At 47.9% G+C, this 17,834-nt stretch overlaps 1 protein-coding gene across 1 annotated transcript in view; it reads left to right on the forward strand.

Moving 5' to 3' along the window:
* Positions 1 to 17,119, forward strand: part of LOC130477901 (cytochrome P450 2J2-like) — a 34,994-nt gene extending 17,875 nt beyond the window's left edge. Inside the window, exons 5-9 of the mRNA XM_056849982.1 lie at positions 9,820 to 9,996; positions 10,157 to 10,298; positions 13,443 to 13,630; positions 16,551 to 16,692; positions 16,924 to 17,119. Of these exons, the coding sequence (XP_056705960.1) occupies positions 9,820 to 9,996; positions 10,157 to 10,298; positions 13,443 to 13,630; positions 16,551 to 16,692; positions 16,924 to 17,114 (840 nt within the window). The 3' untranslated portion in view covers positions 17,115 to 17,119. The remainder of the gene's footprint in view (positions 1 to 9,819; positions 9,997 to 10,156; positions 10,299 to 13,442; positions 13,631 to 16,550; positions 16,693 to 16,923) is intronic.
* The last annotated feature ends 715 nt before the right edge of the window (positions 17,120 to 17,834 follow it).

Here is a 17,834-nt window from a genome sequence, read left to right on the forward strand (position 1 = left end):
GAACCTTCGTTCAGGACTCAAGCTCCTAAGTTCCGCCTGCATATCGCCTAACTATATACATACATAACATGAGCCTTGTTCCCAACTGCATTCATTACAAACAGCATGTCTCTGAAACTTCTAGCATTCAAGTATTTCCGTAACACTAGTATACGTTTGGTGATACATGAGAGAAATCACTACTCTGTCTATGGTCTTGTTCTTATTGCAAGGTGTTATGCCCATGGTGTGTTTGACTGAAAAAGGCCTGTTTCAAAATCCTAGACAAATACTCTTCTATCTTTTAATATATTGGCTGGCCTATGGAAAAGGGAGTCAAGGCTACAGCTCCTTCTGAGCTTCAACATTTGGGAGTAAGGCAGATTCCTCTTAACATGGTATGTGTGGAAACTGCCCACGGAAAAAAAGGAATCAACATCAGTTGGTTTCCTGTAAACATCAGAATTAATCTTCCTTCCCTGCTTTTTAATACCTACATCAAGAAAATTAGCCTTGGATTCATTATAAGATATATCAAATCCCAGTCCTTATATACCTAACATTTCCTTTGTTTGGAGGGAGTCTTCTTGTGACAATTTTAAACTAAACTAGTTCTTGTAGGTTATCCGGGCTGTGTGACCGTGGTCTTGGTTTTTTCTTTCCTGACGTTTCCAAGACCACGGTGACACAGCCCGGATAACCTACAAGAACCAATGAACTCTGACCGTGAAAGCCTTCGACAATATTTTAAATTAAATTAACTTCACCTGCTAGCTTCCTGCTTCAAATACATTATTTCCTTTCTGACTGTTTGTTTGTGGCAAAAGTGGACTGTGACATGATTAACACAATGGACAACTGTTTGCTTACAGATGTGTTGGGGCTCAGGAGGTAAGCTTTTGCCTTTATGTTTAACTCAAGAAGGAGACTAAATTGTTCTTGAATGTGTTAGACATTTCACTTTAGAAAATCCCTTTACGTCCTCTGCAACATTTCTCCTTTGCTGTCACAAACCCTAACCATTTCTTGTGGCTGGAATCTGAACTGACTGCAGCTAATGAGAGTGTTTGCTTTTAAGATGATTTTTTAAATTTGCAAAATAATGCCGTACTTTCTTTTTTAACTAATTTCAACAAACCAATGATTGTTGTGTGAGACTGTGAGCTCTAGCCCTGCGACGAACCCATAAACAGATTCCAGCAGACGGCAAATCCCCGAATGCAGTTTAAGCAGCACTCGGCTGTCTTCCGTGGGAAAGGTATGCCCTTGTTCTCTCATGTAACTGTCCACTTGGTGTAGAAAACAGGGCAACGCGTTCGCGGAACCATCAAATGTCACTCGTAGACGGGGTTGCTTCCATTGCATGACCGGGACCACTGGTGGTGGTGCCGGTGGCTGTCTAGGGCACGGCTGCCCCGGAGGCGGTTGCGCCGGGGGTTGCCCTGGGGCCAGTTGTGCCAGAGGCTGCTGGCTGGGGGGGGTTGTTGGCCTGGGATCGGTGCCTGTGCAGGCACTCCTTGAGCTCGCTGTAGGTGACCATACTCATGCATCAATACGTCCATTTGGTCCTGCATACGGGCCATACGATCCAACAGCTCCCGGTTTTGAAACCTCAAGGCATGGATCTCCTCCTCAGTCCCCCCAGTCCGTTGGGTTTCGCTGACCCGGTAATTCGTATTCCAGTCCTCATCTGCATACAAGTCCTCCTCCTCCGAATACTCTTGCACATCAGGAACAAAGGTGAGCTGCTGTCTGTGTGCCTCTTCCCAGGGCAAGCCAGGTTCCGGGGAGCCTAAGGAAAATGAGGGGAAAGACCAGTCCAGTCCCCCGCCAACTTTTGACCATGCTCCAGTTCCTGTTGTCGCCCGTGCTTGAGCGGCAGCCTCATCCATTAACAGTTGCTCCTCCGCTCGCCTCCGGTCAGCGAGGGCTTGATCCGCCTCGAGTTTGGCGGCAGCGGCCATCACAATTGGTATGGCAGCCTGCTCTAAGAGCATTTGTAGTTCCTTGTGCTGGCCCAACAGTGGTTGGACCTGTTCAGCCAGATTCACAGAGGAAGGGACGAATTCAGGAGCCAGTACCTTTTCGACGTCAGCCGCCATTGCCGCGGTCGGCATGAGATCCATAAGCACCAGGACTGTCCTGGCAGCAATACTCTGAGCATCCCGGTGGCATAAGGCAGGGTCCAGGACAATTTGCAGAACATCTATCCCTGGAGTCCCCGCCATTGGGAAATGGAACTTGGACCCCTGGATTGGGGGCTCTGACTCCTGATGTGTCCCGCGGAGCGCAAGCTCAGCCAACAACCGAGTTAGGAGAGCAAAGTCCTCTTGCACCAACCGGACCTCCTCCAGCAAAGTATCTAGTCCCAAAAGGTCGTTGTGGACACGTAGATCAGTGTCCCGAGTCCTCCAGGGGGTCGACCCTGCCAGGCGACACCACTGATCAATCACCAGCCCAACCAGCCGGGTGGCCTCTGCATCAGTCTGCTGCGCCTCCTCCCAGATGGCACGCAGAAAATCGGGATCCTCGGGGAGCTTGTCCTGCGCCCCAAACCAAGGAGACGAGTGTCCAGACGAACCTGCCAGGGCTCCAGCCAAAGTTAACAAGTAAGGATAGGACTAGTGTCCTAATGTGGGTTCTAGCCCTGAGACGAACCCATAAACAGATTCCAGCAGACAGCAAATCCACAAAAGTAGTTTTATTGGTTAGAATCGACAGGTTTCAGAAGTCATATTCAGAAGGACACTAGTAAGGGTCGAAAGCAAGGCACACAGCATATATGGGAGAGCAAAGGAGATAACCGGTTACCCGGCAACCCCCCCTCCCACAGGCAGGAAGGAGTACTTGGCAATTCCCACAGTATGGGAATCTATGAAGATTAAACACGGGGCTAGGACTGGCCTTGGACAGAACAGCAAAACAGCACCTGGAAGCACAACCACAAAACCTCCTCATGGCCTGTTCCTGACATTCTGCCACCCTAAAGACCCCCCTTCACCCTCCCCCTGTGGGCTTGTGAGGGTAGGTGGCATGGAATTCTTGCACTAAGCGGGGGGTGGAGATGTCACAGGCACACACCCATTCATCCTGGGCGGGACTAAAATGTTTCCAGCGGACCAGGTAATGAAGGCTACCGTAGCGAATGCAAGAATCCAGTATTTTAGCCACTTCAAAATGTTCCTCCCTCCACCCACCATTTCAGGCACTTCAGGTTGATGCTCAGGATGCCATTTTTGAGAAGGAACAAACGGTTTTAAAAGACTGACATGGAATACAGGATGAATCCTCCGTAAAGACTTGGGCAAGGAAAGTTCTACAGTCACTGGATTAATAATCCGGGAAATAGGGAACGGACCCACGTACTTGGCACTGAGTTTATCACACGGGCGGGTGGATCGTAGGTTCTTGGTGGACAGATAAACGAGATCCCCCACTTTACATTCTTTACCGGGGGAGCGATGTTTGTCAGCCTGAGCTTTGTACTTTCATTTGGCTCGCTCCAGATTTTTGATCAGCCATGGCCAGGTTGTCTGTATTGAACGAACCCACTTGGCCACATCGGCTCCCCCCTCCTCCCCAGAAACATCAACATGACCAGCAGGGCCGAACTCTACCATGGACAATCTGGAATGGGCTGAACCGTGTGGATTGGTGAACTGCATTATTGTAAGCCTATTCGGCAAAAGGCAACAGGTCTACCCAATCGTCTTGATGGTAATTAACATAACAGCACAAATAACATTCTAATACCGCATTCACCCATTCAGTTTGACCATCTGTTTGGGAATGGAAGGCACTGGACAATCCTTGTTCCACTCCACCCAGTTTAAGAAAAGCCTTCCAGAATTTGGCCACAAAATATAAACCCCTGTCCGTGACTATCTTGCTTGGAAAAAAATGTAGACGGAAGACATGTGACACAAAGAGGCGGGCCAACTTCGGGGCAGAAGGGATACCTGCACAGGGTACAAGATGCACCTGTTTCGAAAACAGATCAGTAATCACCCAAAGAACTGTCTTTCCCCCACTGGAGGGTAGATCCGTCATGAAGTCCATTGCAATTACTTCCCAAGGTTTAGAGGGGGTCTCTAACGGTTGTAAAAGTCCGGGTGGTTTGCCCTGGGACCGTTTGGCCGCTGCACATATGGGGCAGCTGCGGATGAAGGAGTCTACATCTGACCGCATGCCCACCCACCAAAACTGCCTCTGTAGCAAATGCAATGTCTTGAGAAATCCAAAATGTCCAGTGGTCTTGGCGCCATGAACCAAACCCAAAACCTCCCCCCGCAACACCTCCGGAACATACAATTTAGAATCCTTGTACCAAAACCCCCCACGTTCAAGTAAAGCAGCAGGAAGGGTCTGCGAGGAAAGTTCCACTTGATAACTGCGTAAAAGAGTCTCCCTAAATGAATCAGACAGTCCTTCCACCCCCTCCAGAGTTGTGCCAGCGGGCAGCTCGACCGGGAACGGAATCAACCCAAGCGTAGGGGGCGGCTGAACGGGGTGCTCGGGTCCCCATACCTCAGGAACAGTGGCTGTTAGTCTCTCAGGGGAAGGAGGAAGTGAGACAGGCGGCAGCGCCAGCTCGACCGGGCGCAGGGCTTCCTCTCCCTCCGGAAGCGGCGGCGGTCGGGTTTGAGAACGGGTTTGTACAGCCAGAGTAGGCAATAGACCTCGCTGGGCAGGGGTGAAGAGCGACTCTGTGGGCCGATCAACCTTAGTGGGATATTGGGGAAGTCTGGATAAGGCATCAGCCAGTAGATTTTGCTTCCCTGGTACATGCTTCAGGATGAATCAGAATTGGGCAAAGAAGTCCGCCCAACGCATTTGTTTTGCGGACAGTTTGCGAGCCCCCGTTAGGGCTACTAGGTTTTTGTGATCGGACCACACCTCAAAAGGCACCTGGGCACCTTCCAAAAACTGCCTCCACACTGTCAGGGCATGTTTTACAGTGGCGGCTTCTTTTTCCCAAATAGCCCAATTGAGTTCAGACTGAGTAAACTTTTTAGAAAAATAAGCGCACGGATGCAGGTGCCCATCCTCACCCCATTGCAGAAGCGCACCCCCCATCGCAACGTCGGAAGCGTCTACCTGCACTATGAATGGTTGAGTGCAGTCTGGATGCTGTAAGACAGGCTCGGATGTAAAGAGCTGCTTAAGACTATCGAAGGCGGCTTGACACTGGGGAGTCCACTCCACCTGGGCGTTGGGTAAGGTGGCCGTATTCCCCTTTCCCTTAGTCTTAAGGAGATTCGTGATGGGCAGGGCAATCTGAGCGAAATGTGGGAGGAATGCCCTGTAAAAATTTGCAAACCCGAGAAATCTTTGGACTTGTTTACGAGTAGAGGGTGGTTCCCAGCTGAGTACCGCTTGCACCTTTTCTGGATCCGTAGTCAGTCCCTGGGGCGAGATAATATACCCTAGGAAAGTCATTGCTTCTTGTGGAACTCGCACTTCGACACTTTGGCATAGAGCTGATTATCCCTGAGACGTTGCAACACTTCTCTAACCAAGGCAACATGTTCATCCATGGTTTTAGAGTATATAAGTATGTCATCTAAATAGACTACCACTCCTTTGAACAGCAGATCATGGAGGATCTCATTAATGAGCTGCATGAAGACCCCCGGGGCCCCTTTTAATCCAAAAGGCATCACCATAAACTCGAACATCCCAAAGCAACTGGAAAAGGCTGTCAGAGATTCATCCCCCACCCTAATTCTGACTGTAATAAGTCTTGACTAAATCCAATTTGGTGAAAATGTGTCCCTCCTTCAATTGTCCCAAGAGATCAGAGATGAGGGGGATGGGATAGGCATTCGTTTGAGTGACAGCATTGAGTTTTTGAAAGTCAATACACAAACGCAAATCTCCTGTCTTCTTACACACAAAAAATGCCGGTGCAGAACAGGGCGCGGTGGAGGGTCGGATGAAACTGTGCCAAGTTCTTGTCTAAGAACTCGCGGAGCACCGTCCGTTCGGTAGGGCTCATCGGGTAGATCTTACTCTTTGGCAGTTTTCCATCCCCCACCACTTCAATAGCACAGTCCGTTTGGCATGGGGGGGTAACACATCACACTCCTGCACATTAAATTCTACAAAGTCCTGATATTCGGGCGGTACTTGGGTCGGACTGGAGGTGTCCGAGGCCAGAGCAGTGATTGGTTTGGCTATAGTTTTAATGGCCACTTCATACCGGTGTAATTCACACAGCGGGCTATTGAACGTTAAAGTCTCAGCTTCCCAGTCTATGGTAGGACTGTGTCCTTTAAGCCAATTGGCTCCCAACACCACAGCATATCGGACGTTGGGCACAATAGTAAAGTTGATTTGTTCCCAGTGGTGGCCAATTCCCATTGCCACTCCGTCGGTGCGATGGTCGACTGCCCCCCCCCCCGAAATCACTTCCATCCATTTGAGCAAATTGAACAGGTGCTGGTAAAGGGACTGACTTCACTTGGAGTGCTTTAAAGGTGGCTTCGTTAATCAATGAGCGGGCACAACCAGTCTATTAAGGCTTTGACTTGTAACTGAGGACCTTTTCTATATTGTGGTAAAATCACATCTACATACACAGTCTCTTCTACTTCACTCACCATGAAAGGAGCCTTGGGTTTCGCAGGAACACCTGCGGAGGTCTGCGGTATCGCTCCTTCTACCGCAGACCCAGTCCGTTCTTTGGCTGTTGGAAGGGAGACTTCAAGTTGAAGGCTGGGGAATTCCAGTGGTCACCCTCCTCCGAAGAAGTGGAGCTACCCTCCCCAGGAGTAGTAATTGTAATCCTGGACTCCGACGGGTCCACTGGCGAAAAATCTGTTGTCACTTCTCCGGCGTGCAGAGCTGGGGGCACTTTTCGTCTTGGAGCGGTGCTCCACTCGGCTGTGGTGCCTCTCCCCCGAGCGAGTCCTCTCCCGCGAGGAGTCCCCTCTGGCTGGGGAGTAGGGCTCGGTAATCCCAGATGTGACAGACAAGTGGCAGCGAAGTGACCCATGGCACTGCAAATGAGGCAGGCTCCCCATTGAAACCGTGACGCCTGGTCTTGCGGAGGTAGAGCCGGCCTCCGCGGGGCCTGAGGAGCGGCAGGTTTGGGAGGGTTCCTCTGGTGTCCTCCCTCCCTGGCCTGCCGTCAGGCAAGGGAGATGAATTGGCGGCGGCTTTCCACTTCCTCCGCCAGTAAAACCCACTCTTCCAGGGTGGCTGGGTCTCGCTGCATGTATGCCCAGTTTAAAATCTCAGGGTGCAACGCTGCTCTGAAGTAATGCACCCGAGTAGCTTCAGTTCAATCCACTATTTTATTAGCGAGTCTTTGGGACTCATCCGTAAACTCTCGGACTGAGGAGGATCCTTGACGTAGTTGTAGGAGGGCCACTTTGGCCTTCTCTCCTTGAAATGAATCCTCAAAATGCCTTCTTAACGCTCGCATGAAGCCATTAAGCGACCGTATGGAGCTGGCCCAGGTATCAAACTGGAGGACCATCCATTCCACAGCCTTTCCTGTTAAAAATGAAGAAACGAATCTCACTCGGCTGTCTTCCGTGGGAAAGGTATGCCCTTGTTCTCTCATGTAACTGTCCACTTGGTGTAGAAAACAGGGCAACGCGTTCGCAAAACCATCAAATGTCACTCATAGACGGGGTTGCTTCCATTGCATGACCGGGACCACTGGTGGTGGTGCCGGTGGCTGTCTAGGGGCACGGCTACCCTGGAGGCGGTTGCGCCAGGGGTTGCCCTGGGGTCGGTTGTGCCAGAGGCTGTTGGCTGGGGGTTTGTTGGCCTGGGATCGGTGCCTGCACAGGCACTTCTTGAGCTCACTGTAGGCGACCATACTCATGCATCAATACGTCCATTTGGTCCTGCATATGGGCCATACGATCCAACAGCTCCCGGCTTTGAAACCTCAAGGCATGGATCTCCTCCTCAGCCCCCCCCCCAGTCCGTTGGGTTTGGCTGACCCGGTAATTCATATTCCAGTCCTCATCTGCATACAAGTCCTCCTCCTCCGAATAGTCTTGCACATCAGGAGCAAAGGTGAGCTGCTGTCTGTGTGCCTCTTCCCAGGGCAAGCCAGGTTCCGGGGAGCCTAAGGAAAATGAGGGGAAAGACCAGTCCAGTCCCCCGCCAACTTTTGACCATGCTCCAGTTCCTATTGTCGCCCGTGCTTGAGCGGCGGCCTCATCCATTAACAGTTGCTCCTCCGCTCGCCTCCGGTCAGCGAGGGCTCGATCTGCCTCGAGTTTGGCGGCGGCGGCCATCACAATTGGTATGGCAGCCTGCTCTAAGAGCATTTGTAGTTCCTTGTGCTGGCCCAACAGTGGTTGGACCTGTTGAGCCAGATTCACAGAGGAAGGGACGAATTCAGGAGTCAGTACCTTTTCGACGTCAGCCGCCATTGCCGCGCTCGGCATGAGATCCATAAGCACCAGGACTGTCCTGGCAGCAATACTCTGAGCATCCCGGTGGCATAAGGCAGGGTCCGGGACAGTTTGCAGAACATCTATCCCCGGAGCCCCCGCCATTGGGAAATGGAACTCAGACCCCTGGATTGGGGGCTCTGACTCCTGATGTGTCCCGCGGAGCGCAAGCTCAGCCAACAACCGAGTTAGGAGAGCAAAGTCCTCTTGCACCAACCGGACCTCCTCCAGCAAAGTATCTAGTCCCAAAAGGTCGTTGTGGACACGTAGATCAGTGTCCCGAGTCCTCCAGGGGGTCGACCCTGCCAGGCGACACCACTGATCAATCACCAGCCCAACCAGCCGGGTGGCCTCTGCATCAGTCTGCTGCGCCTCCTCCCAGATGGCACGCAGAAAATCGGGATCCTCGGGGAGCTTGTCCTGCGCCCCAAACCAAGGAGACGAGTGTCCAGACGAACCTGCCAGGGCTCCAGCCAAGGTTAACAAGTAAGGATAGGACTAGTGTACTAATGTGAGTTCTAGCCCTGAGACGAACCCATAAACAGATTCCAGCAGACAGCAAATCCACAAAAGTAGTTTTATTGGTTAGAATCGACAGGTTTCAGAAGTCATATTCAGAAGGACACTAGTAAGGGTCGAAAGCAAGGCACACAGCATATATGGGAGAGCAAAGGAGATAACTGGTTACCCGGCAACCCCCCCCCTCCCACAGGCAGGAAGGAGTACTTGGCAATTCCCACAGTATGGGAATCTATGAAGACTAAACACGGAGCTAGGACTGGCCTTGGACAAAACAGCAGAACAGCACCTGGAAGCACAACCACAAAACCTCGTCATGGCCTGTTCCTGACAGAGACTCAGATTCAGATTCCTACTATTTCTTCCTCTGGCCTTTTGGCATCTGTTGTCTGGGTCTAAAAGTGAGTGGGAGTGCCTTCAGTGGCCCTTTCTACTATAAGGGTGCTAGTGTAACAACTGGGGACCCAAGAGCTTGAGCGCTCTTATTGATTTGGTAGTTAAACAGGAAAGATCTCCCTGAGAAAATCAAGATATGGGCTGAGCATGCACTGGCTCCTCTGCCTCATCATCTAGCTCCTCCTCCTCCCTATGTGATACTTCTATGTTTCAAGAAGTGAATTCCTGTCACTTGAAACAGACTGCATGCATACACTTGTACAAAGTTCTGAGTTGAGAGGATCTTCCGTCTGCCTTGGTCAGCTAGAGGGCTTTGCTGCTCCCTGCTGGCCATGCAAGGATTGTGCAGCCATTGCTATCTCTAACCTCCAAGTGGCTGAATTGTGCAGGATTCTTGAGGCCCTGGCATGGATGGGTGGATGGATGGATGGATGGATGGAGACTCTGTCCTAGGGTGTTTTCTTCCTCTAGATGACTGCTGCAGTATTTGCTTTTGTTTTTCCTGCAGATGTATGAAATGTTCCCATGGCTCATGAAACATATCACGTGGCCATACAAGAAGGCATTCGCCTCTGTGGATGTTGTGCTTTCCCATGTAAGGAAAGAGACAGAAGAGCACAGGGCTCACCAGGCCCTGCAGGAGCCACGGGATTTCATTGATTACTATCTGCTTCAGATGGAGAAAGTAAGTATCCCCTTTGTGAATTCAGCTCACCTGAACCATTATTATACTCCTTTTAGGACTAAAGAGGAACGTCTCCAGGACCACCAACAGGATTCTCTAGCCCTTGCGTAATATTTGCATACATTTCCTCAACCCAGCATTTTCCTGTTGTCCGTAACAGAGCAAGAATGACCCCACTTCAACATATGATGATGGCAACATGTTTCAATGTATTTCGGACATCTTTACTGGTGGGACAGAAACGACTGCCACTGCTCTTCAGTGGCTGGTGCTCCTCATGGTGATTCATCAAGATATCCAAGGTGAGCAACAACTATGCAATGTGAACAAAAGTCACTCTATTCTTTGTAATTCTTGAATGAGTTCATAGCAAGAGGATGATTACTATGTTAATAACAAGCTGGTGGGGGGGGGGGTCTGTAAAGAATCAGTGGAGGAGAAATGGTTTGGAAATTTCCCCATACATATCCAGATCTCCCCTTCCAGTTTTCTATAAGCTCCTCGGGAACTGAACAGATTCCTACCTCCCCTTCCTTTTCACTTTAACATACTCTCCACTATTCTCAAAATGCTGTGCCTCCTGGAGTATTCTTGTTCTCAGAAGTCCATGTTCTGGAGATAGCATTCTTTTCATGGTGGTTAATTTACAAACTCATTTTTTCCTGTGAAAAAAATCTGTTGACCTTTTGTTGGTGGCTGTCTTTTCTTCTTTCATGATTGGCATGAACGCCTGATTAAAAGGCCTAAGATCATATCTGGATCCATCACAAGAACTTGCAAGCTGATAACAGTTGCAAGTTGCCCACTTGGAATTCAACTGGGCGGGAAGAGACGTTGGCTCGGACGCATGACGGAGGCGGGGAGTCCGCGCTCCTAGCACAGACCTTCCAGAAGCTTGTCAGAAAGATCCGCGGCTGGCCTGCGCACTCACAGTACCCATGTGGGACTGCACGGAGGCCACGATGATGAACCCTCTTTACTAGTAGAAATAGCTTCAGATGGGTATTGACAACAAAATATTACAAATTGGTTTCAGCTTGCTCTTCAAATATTCCTGAAATTCAGCCCTACATAGGAATGTCACTACAGGGCGCAAATTATCAAGCTGCTAAGGAGCAAGCTATTGGGGCAATTTATGGGCTACCATGAGGGGAACTTTAGGATCCTTCATGCCATTGGAGCATTTCTGGACTGCTTGCTATTATTGCAGTGTTTCTCCTTTGTGTGAAAGGGGGCTTGAGCAAATGGCCTAAAGTGATATCCTGACTAGGGGTGTGCATTCAGCAAGGCTAAACTGAAAAACAACCTGAGCAATACTTTATCAGTATTTGGGGGAGGGTTCTCCCCCCCAAAAAAATGTATTTAACAGGCGCTGAAAAGCAGGTCCCAAATCATGCCAAAATTTTCCACATGATCTCGGCCACTCCAGCCCAGCTTCCATGTGAAAAAAAAAGACTTGGGGGAATCCCCTCTTCCCCTCCCCTCTCCCCCTCCCTTGCCTGATTGCCACTGCCTCCAGACTCCACGTGGAACTCAGAGGTGGCCACCGCCACCACTTGACTCGAGATAAGTGAGGGGAGGAGGGATAGGGGGAGGGGAGTACAATTTGGATTCAGGTCTAATGGATCCAATATTTTTCGGGAATCCTGGATTAGTTCTGATATGGTTTGGAAATATACATGATTCCCGAAAATTTTCAGGTCCATTAGATCCAAATCTGAATTTTACCTTTTTGTTTATTGCACACCCCTAATCCTGACTAATATCTAGTGGTATGGGACAGGAGGGAGTGTGGAATAGGATATCTCATCAGATCAGAGAAGCTAAGTAGAGTTGGTACGTGGATGGGAGAGCACCAAGGAAGACTTTGCAGAGGAAGGCAATGGCAAAGCACTTCTCCTTCATCACTTGCCTTGAAAACCCTATGGGATTGCCATAAATCGGCTACGATTTGATGGCCCTATACACCCACACAAACACACCCACACATACACGCAAATAAGGAGGTGTGTCATCCTGACCAAATAGAGGTTTGGGGGTCTTTCATGCTCGCCAATCTCTACCTCATAAGGCTGCTGCTCTTTAGGGCTGAATTTCAGAGCTTTGGGGTTTCAAGAGTCACACTGCTGTTTCTGCAGTGGAAAAAAGAAAATTGGGTCTTGAAAACTTGAAGCTGTGAAATTCAATCTAAAAAAGAAAAGTGCCCCAATTTGATTCAGTCTTTTACATCTCCCCATCAAAAAAAAAACCACTATGGCAGACATGGGTAACTGAATCACAAGGAATTAATGGGAAGGGAAAGTCCTAGGGCTGTAAAAGAATCCCATATGTTGGAGGATTTAAGTGTTAATGTTTCAAGGTTGTTGTTTGGAAGGAAGGGACAAAATAGCACCAGACATTTAATCTAAGGGACAAATTGTGACTGCCAAACACATTTGACTTACAAGCTTTGACCGAAAAACATAGGTGTCCACAACTGGGAGACCTGCAAGGACTTGTGGGGGGCATCTCATTTCCCAGTCTCCCACTATTTCTTCTTTTCCTTCCTTACCAGCCCATATAATCTCCCCTTTTTTCTTGCTTTCTTCTCTCCTTCCCATCCACCACCCAAACTACCTCTATCTTACCCCATCTTCATCTTTCCCTCCTTCCGCCCCCAGGCATACTCTTGCTAGAAAAAACTCTGTGTGGGGCTGGCTGCTGAGAGGGAGCAAGCCGAGTGAACAACCGGCAATGACTCGGGGGGCATCTCATTTTCCCTGTATCCCCCTCCAGATGTTATTTCCTCTTTCCTTCCTCATGGCAGCCCCCATATCCTCACCTTACCCTGCTTCTCCACTTCTCATTCACCAACCCACCAATGTTTTATCTGTCCCCCATCTTTCTCTATTTATTATGTCTTCATTTCATTCACACCCCACATTTCCCCACACTAGGGACCCAGAGCAGCTTATATGATTCTCCTCTCCTCCATTTTAGTCTCAAAAAAACCCTGTGAGGAAGAGTGGGCTGAGGGTGTGACTGGCCCAAGGTCACACAGTGAGTTCCCATGGTGGACTAGGGATTGAAATCCGGGTATCCCAGTCTGAAACTCTACCCACCACATCACACTGAGTCTTTTGGTGTAGCTGATGTTGAACAGTATCAAGCAGTACCAAGAGCACACAAAACCTTATAATCTAAAACAGGGAGCCACAACCAACAGCTTGAAGAAAACTACACATTACAAAGTACGCAGGTCTGACATGGGAAATTTGTAGCCATATTGCAGCTGTGAGTTCCCGGTGGGAACGCCATTTACAAGGCTCTGGGAGCCCAATTCAAATCTGGACTCAGCACAGGGGAACAATTTTACATATAATAAATAACTTCAAATGATTGCTTGACTTTCCACAGACAAATGAACTGGGCAAAATAGATCTTACGTTTTCCATCCTTTTCCCCAGAGAAAGTCCAGAAAGAGATAGAAGAAGCTTTTGGTTCCTCTCAGTCGATTGGCTATGAAGATCGGAAGGAATTGCCTTATACCTTTGCTGTGATTCATGAAGGCATGCGTTTCAAATGTTTCATATTAGCTGGGCACCCTAGACAATGTGGAGAGGATGTGAACATTCTTGGTTCTCTCATTCCTAAGGTATAGAAAATGATCACTACAATTCTGTATCCCAAGACTATTCGACGGGGCATTTTAAAGAACATATCCCTGTAGAAATTCATCTTGAAGAACCTCCTCAGTACCACAGAAATCAATGAAGTTCAGTATATTTGTTGTGCCACTTCCTCTGCCAGCCCATTTCTTATTGATACAGCTTTTAAAAGCCCTCCAGAAAGGGCATCTGGAAGGCCTTCAGGGAAGTAGCCATTCTCAACTCCTGCAGGAGGGAGTTTCAGAGTAAGGGGGCAACAGCTAAAAAAAAAAAAAAGCCATTCCCTCAAGTTCTAGTTGTCAGAGGAAGGCCCCCTGAGTCAACATCAAGACTCCAGTCGGTTGATATGGGTGGAGGCAGTCCTTGAGATACTTAGGGCCTGCATTGTTTAGGGCTTCAGTGGTCGAAATCAGCACCTTATGTTGAACCTGGACACAAACTAGAAGATGGGGGGGCAAAAATGCATGATCGCTTTAGCCTCCTTTATTCCCTGTTTCAAGCCAGGATTCAGGCAGGATCGAATGAATGTGTTTCGCCGAACGTGCGTTCGATCCTGATATGATAGAGGTCTATAAAATTATGCATGGTTTGGAGAGAGTGGACAGGGAGAAGTTTTTCTTCCTCTCCCATAATACTAGAGCACAGGGTCATCTGCTAAAGCTGGAGAGTGAGAGATTCAAAACAGATAAAAGGAAGTATTTTTTCACACAACGCATAGTTAAATTGTGGAATTCCCTGCCCCAGGATGTGGTGATGGCTGCCAGCTTGGAGGGCTTTAAGAGGGGAGTGGACATATTCATGGAGGAGAGGGATATTCATGGCTGTTAGTTAGAATGGATATTAGTCATGCTGCATACCTATTCTCTCTAGTATCAGAGGAGCATGCCTATTATTTTGGGTGTGGAGGAACACAGGCAGGATGGTGCTGCTGCACTCGTCTTGTTGGTGGCTTCCTAGAGGTACCTGGTTGGCCACTGTGTGAAGAGACTGCTGGACTTGATGGGCCTTGGTCTGATCCAGCATGGCCTTTCTTATGTTCTTATGTTTTGTCTGGGGGGAGGGGGGGAGTCTAACATTGGCTTAATAATAAATTGTGAAGCACTTCCCAAATAGCAAGCCTTCCTAGAACAAATAGCGCACTGTAGAGGGATTACTTCATCATCCACCAAAGTAGTTTACATAAGAAAAGCCATGCTGGATCTGACCGAGGCCCACCAAGTCCATCAGTCTGTTCACACAGTGGCCGATCAGGTGCCTCTAGGAAGCCCACAAACAGACAACTGCAGCAGCATTATCCTGCTGGTGTTCCATGGCACCTAATATAATAGGCATGTTCTTCTGATATTGGAGAGAATGGGTATGCACGACTAGTATCCATTTGACTAGTAGCTATGGATAGCAGCAACTTTATTCACTACTTCTTGTCTAATGGCCAGCATGGAATTTGCCTTTTTTACAGCAGCTGCACACTGGGTTGACATCTTCATTGAGCTATCCACTACCACCCCAAGATCCCTTTCTTGGTCTGTTGCTGCCAGCACAGATCCCATCAGTGTATATGTGAAATTGGCATTGTTTTTTTTTCTTTCTGGGTAGCTTGTTATGATATTCTCCACTGCTAATCCATACTGGATGATCAATCTCCAGATCAAAATTTTCCTTCTTGTTGAAATGGGTTAAAGGGGACCATGTGAGAGCCTCCTATCTGTCTAACATGACCCTTCATATTTTCAAGAATACTCTTTACATGTATTCCGTTCCACACCATGCAAGCAGCTTTGCTTGACAGTCATTACTCCCCAAAACCATTTGCTTCATGCTTATGAATTTGCAGCGCTTCAGTTCTGGAGGGTTTGCCTCATTACATTCTGTCCTGCTTAGAGATGTAAAATTTCTGGAAATTTTGAAGCCATGTGGGGAGAAGCCTCTTTTTTCCCAGGAAAAAAATAGAAATTTCGGGGCGGGGGCGGGGGGCTGAAACATATGGAATACTTATTGTCCTACCAAACCTTAACTAATTAACAACGTAAAATACATCATTTATAATTTAGTATATAAAATTGCAATATTTGATGTATTTATGGAATTTAAAAGTTATAAATTGCAAAATTGCAATTGTATCCAATACTTGAGAGTAAACTGGAAGCTGATGCACCCTTTGCTATCTTAGCACAAGGACCTTAATTTTTGCTATCTGGTTAGAGAGAGCTCAGTTCCCAACGAAACATTTAGAGTTTTCCTCTGAGGTTTTGGTGTAGTTTCTGCCCCACCTCCTTCTGAGCTCGTCTTTAAAAGTATTTCACTCATCCTAAAAGAGAAAATATTCCATAGGTGTTTTTTCATCACTTCCCCAAATGTCCAATTTTTCCATTGGAAAAAAATTAAAAAGGGCCTTAGGGGGGGAAAACGGGGGGGGGGGATATTTTTTCCTTGAATTTTTCTGGGTTTTCCCCCCCTGGGCTTTCACATCTCTAGTCCTGCACTATTTACACAGAGACTAGAACCAAATTTATTGCATTGTTGAAGGGTTTAAACTCTCTCACACAATCAGAGTTTCATACAGTGTGTCATTGTTTGCCTTGGCAGCCAAGAAAATAAGGCCAAAAGCAGTATATGAAAACTGACATGTTTTAACGCAATAAGCACTTTCAGATCTGGCCTCTACATCCTGTTCTCCCTCCAGGGCAACTGGTTGGCCACTGTGTGAAACAGGATCCTGGACTAGATGGACCACTGGTCTGATCCAGAAGGGCTCTTCTCATGTTTATTGGTATTTATAAAGAAGTGGGTTCTGAGTTCCAGGAGGATCTTTGGAACTCCAAGAAGGTCAGCACTGAGGCAGCGAGGAAAGAAAGTGAAAGGTGCTAATGTGGATACAATGAAAATCAACTGGTCTTTTCTTTGCAGGGTTCCACAGTTGTTCCAGATATACACTCAGTTCTTTATGATCCCAAGCTATGGGAGACCCCTCATAAATTCAACCCAAATCATTTTTTGGACAAGGATGGAAAATTTGTGGATAGAGAAGAATTTTTACTCTATGGTGCAGGTACTCACAAATGTCTAAACTTATGAATGTTAACTATGACTCTGAATGAACTTATGAATGAACTCTGACTGTGAAAGCCTTCGACAATATTTTTAACTATGACTATTGGCTACCTTCACAGAAACTGAGAATTCCTTTCTCCCACAAGCTGCTGACTAAGGGAATAAACACTGGAGAACATGTTAAATAGCTATTACTCATTTGCCAACTTTGCTTTATTTCCTTTCTCAGGAGCCCGTGTGTGTCCGGGGAAAGTCATGGCAAAGATCGAGCTCTTTCTCTTCTTCACCAGCCTGCTGAGAGCATTCACCTTCAAGCTGCCAGAAGGAGTCAAAGAAGTCAACACAGAGCCTGTACTAGGCTTCACAATGGCTCCTCACCATTATAAGCTCTGTGCTGTTCCCCGCTACAGTGAATCATGACCCCTAACAATTAAGGTATTAAGGTAACAATTAGAGCAGCTTATTTCTTCATATCCATTTCTCCTTTATTCATTTAAATTTCATGCAATATTCTACTATAATTTGCTCAATTCACTGTTCTGGAGTTTCTATACAAATAGGGAATTCAGGCAGATCTAGCCTACTGATTGCTATCTCAGTCCCTATCAGCTAAGAAATACTGTTTTTCCTAGTTTGCTGCATATGCATAAACTCTGTCTAGAATTCTGGCACTGTATGTAGTTATAAAGTTGCTCATTGTATCTGCAGGCCACTGTACCTGATTGTTGAATAAACTCTTGAAAAGCATCTTCTCGGCTTGTGGTGTATCGTTAAAAGTGGTGAAGTGGATGGCAAAAAGAGATGTCGGAAATTTACCTGTTGAGAAGAATCAGCTGTGGACTTTCTTGGGGAACATCTATCTGTAATTACGACACGCCACACTGTGGAAGAAAACAGTAGCCTAGTTCAGGGGTGTCGAAGGTACAGCCAGTGGGCCGGATTCAGTCCTTTGAACGCTGTGATCCGGCCCGCCGAGCTGAGCCAGCCCCCACTCCCCCCTTTGGGCTACAGTTTTTTGCCTCTGCAGAGGAAGAAGCCTCCAGAATGATTACACTTACCGTCCTTTTCCGCCAGAGTTGAGGTTCTGTTTGTGTGGAAGGGGAGGGCAAACTTTGCTTATGGGGCCGAGGGAGAGAGTCA

The sequence above is a fragment of the Euleptes europaea genome, chromosome 5, assembly GCF_029931775.1.
Source record: "Euleptes europaea isolate rEulEur1 chromosome 5, rEulEur1.hap1, whole genome shotgun sequence".
In the NCBI taxonomy this organism is placed as follows: domain Eukaryota; kingdom Metazoa; phylum Chordata; class Lepidosauria; order Squamata; family Sphaerodactylidae; genus Euleptes; species Euleptes europaea.